The 6,460-nt window shown below is 35.3% G+C and overlaps 1 protein-coding gene across 2 annotated transcripts; it reads left to right on the top strand.

Annotated features, from left to right (window-relative positions):
- Positions 1–804: 804 nt before the first annotated feature.
- On the top strand, positions 805–6,161 carry LOC106871777 (histone H2A-like). 2 transcript variants are annotated; one of them, XM_052975115.1, is made up of 3 exons: positions 805–2,711; positions 4,541–4,651; positions 5,763–6,161. In XM_052975115.1, the coding sequence occupies exon 1, from the start codon at positions 950–952 to the stop codon at positions 1,367–1,369; it is 420 nt and encodes a 139-aa protein (XP_052831075.1). In that variant the 5' UTR covers positions 805–949; the 3' UTR covers positions 1,370–2,711; positions 4,541–4,651; positions 5,763–6,161. The 2 variants fall into 2 exon arrangements, with proteins under 2 accessions (XP_052831075.1, XP_052831073.1); XM_052975113.1 differs by having other exon boundaries at positions 805–4,651.
- Positions 6,162–6,460: the final 299 nt, after the last annotated feature.

Here is a 6,460-nt window from a genome sequence, read left to right as displayed (position 1 = left end):
GTTCAATAAAATAACGGAACTCCAGACTTTACTAGTCTGAATTCAACAATAAAGGGCAAGTATTTACTTAATCAAGAAATGCGTTTTCCATGCTCACTATCTCCTAAGATAACTTGAGAAAAATGTATATACTGCCATTCGCAGTGTATTTAAATGAAATCTAATATTTTTCCGTCACTTTAAGCTGAGAGATTACACTCAGCTAGAGCTGTGTATCTAGGATAATGCAGTCCTATATTCATTATTGCATTAAGAGACGAGATAATTAGATGAAAAACCTTCTATAATAATCCTACTCAATAAAGGCTGAACAATGACAAACGAAGCAGATTTCATTTTCCGAGTTCCTATATAAAATTCTACTTGTATAGCGAACTTTGAAAGGAAAGATCAAGTATTAATCATTTCGTTTTTCTCCGAAAGCCGAACTCAACGCACAACTCAGGTTTTCTTCAACAACACATCGATTTTCTATCAACAGCCAGTTTTCTCATATTTCGTTAAGTAAACATTATCTCACCAACAAATCTGTTCTAGCAAAAAATTAAAACGGGCTGAAAAAGGTCTTAATACGCTTTAACAGTCATCACTCGAGATAATGCTAACAAAAGAGACGTCTCGACAAGATGATCAACAGACATGACTAAACAACTAAGATCTATAAAGATCATTTCTGAAGACATTAATTCAGTTGGCGCCAAGAAATTCAAAACAACATTTGTCAGGTATCATGGGAAATTTGGATTTTTTTTTTTGTAATCTCGTTATAACGAGAACGACAACAAGAACTAAAGAGAAAGGTAGGGAGAAAGTTACGTTCGCACGAGGTTTTACAACTATAGTTGTAAGCAATTTTTGGCGCGAGACTCTGACTACTATATAAGTCTTGTTATTAATTGAAATTGTTCATATTATTTCCCTCTCGCACACACTCGCACTTTGAACAACTATGTCTGGACGAGGAAAAGGTGGAAAAGTGAAGGCGAAACCGAAGAGCCGTTCTTCAAAGGCTGGACTTCAATTCCCTGTTGGTCGAATCCATCGTTTATTAAGAAAAGGCAACTATGCCCAACGTGTTGGTGCAGGAGCTCCTGTCTACTTGGCTGCCGTAATGGAGTATTTAGCTGCTGAGGTGCTCGAATTGGCCGGCAATGCTGCTCGGGACAACAAAAAATCTCGAATCATCCCCCGTCACTTGCAGTTAGCTATCCGCAACGACGAAGAGCTGAATAAACTCTTGTCTGGTGTCACCATTGCCCAGGGCGGGGTTTTACCAAACATCCAAGCTGTCCTTCTTCCGAAGAAGTCTGCTGCCGCCGCTGTTTCGAAGAAGTCCGACAAGAAAGGATCTCAGTCTCAGGAATTTTAAGATTCCAAACGTCGTCTCGTTTTTACCACCTTTTTTTTTTAATATCTTCATCTGCCAAACGGCCCTTTTAAGGGCCAACAAAGCCATCCGTAAAGTCTGACATTTTCTTCTGAATGCGTGCGATTTTCTTCATATTATGGTGTCCTCTTTGCTTTTATTGTTAAATTCAATTGCATCTAATTTTAATAACTGTGTTGACTTTATAATGGTATTTTTCTTTATATTAAAATTATCTTGATAATGTGGGATTTTGCTCTTCATCTGTAAAACCTCCCCGAAAGAACAGTAGTTTTGTTTGTCTTCCTGTCGTGTTTTGTATTGAAAGACTTTTTTTTCTAACGAATTCTTAATGGAGAGAGCAACAGTAGGTAATTCTCAAATGCCTTGCGACAGCATGGCAATGTGAAGTTATTACTAAATTGTTTAGTGAATACTTTTCGCTGTATGTCATGGTCGTAAACTGAGTTTATGATCTTCATGCTTACTATTACTCCATTTGTGGTTCGAGTACGCTTAGACTATTTCACATGAGAACGAGCTTCAAAACTTTTTATTAATCCAACGTTAAAATGTAGCTAACGTGAAACGAGAACATTTGCGGCACTCGTAATGAAAAAGACTGAAAGCTCGCAGTGCCAAATTTTGAGGGGAGGGGGTGCGGCCTAAGTATAAAGTATCCATAATATGGATAGTAATGGTTGACCAGATTGTAGCATAGGCAATGAAAGCAGAAACTTAGCTGGTTTTGACTTATAGTGTATTCTTTAAAGCCAAGTAAGCCTTAGGAACCAATTTGAATTTTAAAAAGTTTTCTATCTACTTGTGTTAGGCAAAACAAAAGGTTACTACGCAGAATATTTGGGGCTGCAAATCCGTACTTAAGAGGGATAAGGGCCTGTTGCTTTTGACCAGTCGGCTCTGATCAAAGGCAAAATGACTTCCCTATCTCATCTTTAATATAGACGATACAACCTTGACTACGTTATCCAGTGTAATCTAGAGATTTGACTGCTATTTTGTGTGGGGCAAGCGACTTAACTTTTGCCCTCGCTAGTGTCCTATTAAAGATTTGGTGGCCTATGATTTTATATTCAGTCAATTATCAGAACTACCATTTTCAGTGTTGCAAAGTCGATTGTAATATATGCCGCGTCCATATGATTTCAAGGATTGATCAAAGAAATTTCTGTTATGACCAACCATTATTACCCATCTTCTTGAAATGTACGTGTGCTTTGAGTGAGATTTTAGGATAAAATTTTACAATCGCAACCCCACGTCAAATTAGATTGCAATCAACTTTATTTGCAGGGTCGTGTACATTTTTGGTGAAGCATTTAAGGTATATATATTCCATAAACAAAGCTCATCTCTTTCCCTCTCGTTTGTCTCCATATCGTCATAATTTTTTTTTTGTTTCTGTACTAAGAAAGGATGACTCCGATTTAAATTTTCTTAGTAAATCACATGGTTACAAATTCAATTCTACTGCTTGGTTATCTTAAGTCTTCTATAACCTCAGAATGTCTAATACCAAGTAGTGACGTAGCTATTAGGGGACAGACAGCTTCCCTGGCGCCTTTTCAACTCTTTCGTTGACTATATCAGTAATTCTGTTTCATACATCTTGATTGTAACAAGAGAGAACAGAATTATGTCCCCTTAATTGCATATAGAAGTAGTTCAGATCTAAGATATAGATTAAAAGATCTGCTTGTTTTAATTATTGTTGAAAACAATATGACAATGACATGTTTTACTGAAACATGAAATTAATGAATGTAGAATACAATTGCGTATATTATAACTAATGAAACATTTCGCGTAATGTTAAGAGAAATGAGTTAAAAATCGTTTGGTATGTGTTACGGCGCCCTTTTTTTCTATCTGCTCGCTCCTAACTTTAGTACCTGACAACACCTTTGAAGCCAAGTGACAGAAATTGGTAGATATGAGTATCTGCGTTGTATTAACACTATTTATCAAAAGAAGTGTTTTTATGTCCTATAGATTAGATTAATCTGTACCAGATTTAGAAATAAGTTTTGGGGTTGGTAAGATCGAAAAAATCCTTAAGTATTGTCGAGTATGGCTGCAGTGGATAACAAGAAATCCGTGTGGATTGATAGAGAGGTACAGGTGCAGGTATGGCTGTGTGGTTAAGAAGCTTGCTTCCCAACAATGTGGTCTTGAGTCCAATTTCACTGTAGCACCTTGGGTAATTGTTCTTTTACTATACTTCTATGTCAACCAAAGCTTTCAAGTAGATCTGGGGGTGGAAACTAAAAGAAACCTGTCATACATGTGTGTCCCTTTGTCTTCATATGTGATGGTTGTAAATGAGCATGTCATACTAGCAATGCTGCTCGTTTCCAGTTTTAAATGAAAGGTTTGTCTAACCATGGGGAAATTTATCTTACTTGAAAACAGGTGAGGGATGGTAATAAGGCATTTGGCTGCAAAAAAAAAATCTGCCTCATTGTCTAACCTATGCAAGCATGTGAAAGTGGACATTAAGTATTTATATAAAATCTCAACCTATTTTCATTGTGCAAGTTGTGGACGATGTGAACAATTTCATTTCCTTGGGCAGTGTGATTAGTAGTGATGGCAGTCTAATGTGAACAGCAGAACTGGCAAAGCAGGGTTCATATTCGCCAAATATGAGCAACAACAAACATCACTTCTGACATGAGGTCTAATTATGTAATATGTATGGAAAGTGTCAACAAAGGCTGATAATGTAAACAGAAAGCCCTAAAAAATCACCTAGCAAAATTAAATTACGAATAAGGAAATCGTTCTGTGAAGCAAATCCCAGCTTTTACAGGACACTGGGGTACTACATTAGCTTTTCCTGGCAGACTATTTTGTACCTATCATCCACCTGGCATACTGAATCATGGCAATAAGAAAGTGGTTATGTTCAAAACCGGGTTGATAGCTAATACGAAATGTTTCAGAATTCAAATATCTTACAAAGTACATCAACATACATATTTCACTCCTGCTTGGAACTATATAATACAGGATTATAGGGGGAGTGGGTCATTTGCTAGATTTTCATTATTTTTCTCCCAACTCCAAGAAGTATGATTAGTAGCCATTATGAATTGCATCATTCCTTCCTGCTAAAAAAATTTGCATTCTTCCTGGTCACTTCTTTTCAAGCTCTTCATTCTGAATCACAAACTTCAGTCACTAGACCAACCAATTTTCAATTGTGAAATGAAACTTGAAACTTTGCTGTGCTGCAAGAAGTACTGCAGATTTGGATTTATGGTATGTTCAGAGTATCTTCTTTGCCTATGTTCTACTGGATAAAGGAAATTTCCTTGGTAATTCTGAAATTTAAGTAAATATAAAAGCAGAGCATATTGGGTCACTAAATTTATAGCTCATGGGCTTCTATAAATAGAAGAAAAGAAGGAAGTGTGAGTGTTTTAGCAGCATCTTTATATAATTATTGATATTTACACAGAATCAAGTTTGAGACAGGACATGCAGTGAAGAAGCAGCAAAAGACTAAGAGTGGAAAGGAAAGAGGGTTACTTGCTCCGAAATGGCAGAAAACAGGTAGTGCAAAATGTGACAATAATGATGGTTACCAGATAGTGCATGTAATTCAGAGGAAGAGGACACTGAGTACTCCATCTGCAAGAGATGCTGGAACAGATTTTGGTTGCTGACCTTTGTGATATTTATGTTAGCCCTAAGTGTATTCCAAGGTACTCGGATGTTAAGCAAGAAGCATACAACATAATCTGGACTCCTTGTGTTGAATGTAGGACTTTTTCATAACTAATTTAACTTTCAAAGTAACTGTTGTTCTGTAAACATGGTTGTTGCTTCTTTATTTTGATAAAGGTTGAGTTTTTTTAACTTCGGATGTCACTCATGTTACTTTATTGTTTGCAGCAGTCACCTACAATTTGTCAGTTTTATCCAAATATTGCTGTGTTTCATTCCATTTGTGGATGAACCATTTATGTCTCACCAAATGTTGGAATTTCACATATTTACAGTAGTTCAAATATAGTTATGAATATATGAAACAAGCATTTAAAATTGTCTCCCATTCCATCGAAAGAGCTTATCAGAATCATGATGCATTTTTGTATGTTAATCCATGTTAACTGTTACATGTTGGTTTTTATTTGACGCTATTTTCAAAATTTGGAGAATTGATACATTATGCCCCACATTCACATTAAATGATGATGATATATGCATGTGCATTTTATAGCTCCAAGCAGGAGTGAAATATGTTAATGCACATTGTAAAATATTTTAATTCTGATACATTTCAACTTAATATTGATATCTGTTGTTACATGTTCCATGTTGCTTATTTATATAATCTAGTTACCTTTTGAATCCTTTTTGATTCTAGGTTGAAAAAGACTCGGCTTGTTTCCTTTAAATACATCAAGTTTCCAGAAGCACAACTGTGTCCTGGTATGATTTACTGTCGTCTGTACCATGAGTTGTTAACATTATTTTCTATTGGTGATAACCATCGTCAACAATCAGTTACTTCAGTGGAACCAATTTCAGCCTACCCACCAAAATATACTCCACTCAGAAGATTATTTTTGTGGGGAGTAATATATTTTGTTGCTTTGTGTCATGTCATACTAAATTTACCCAAGTAAAGCTATAGTTGCATGTTTTCCTTTACATTCAGAAGTTTTATCAAGTTGAATAACCAATCTCTAGTTGTCATTTTAAAATCTTAACCAACATATAAATATAAAGTGTATGCAATTCTGCAACAATATTAATGACATGACATCTCCATATTGTTTTTTTATTTTTTTAAGAATTGTATCTAACATTATTTGTAATTGTTCTTGCATTGGTTGTTAAATTGCAATCTTTAATAATAGCTAGAATAACATTCAAAACTGATTTTTGCATTTTATTCATTATCAATATTTGTCAGTTTATTTGATTTGCATGGGTTAGTATACCTATTTACCACTAAGTCACAACTGTATGTTTTCTTGCTGAAGATTTTCAACATGTTTAATTGTTTTCTGAAACAGGGCTGTCTGTTTTTAAGTCCCTATAATATTATTAATCAGTATT

Source organism: Octopus bimaculoides, chromosome 20, assembly GCF_001194135.2.
Source record: "Octopus bimaculoides isolate UCB-OBI-ISO-001 chromosome 20, ASM119413v2, whole genome shotgun sequence".
NCBI lineage: Eukaryota > Metazoa > Mollusca > Cephalopoda > Octopoda > Octopodidae > Octopus > Octopus bimaculoides.
This window is presented reverse-complemented; position numbering and strand designations above follow the sequence as displayed.

Bases quoted from the DNA above. Each gene is read 5' to 3' on its own strand.
- LOC106871777 (XM_052975115.1), top strand. From the start codon at position 950: ATGTCTGGACGAGGAAAAGGTGGAAAAGTGAAGGCGAAACCGAAGAGC.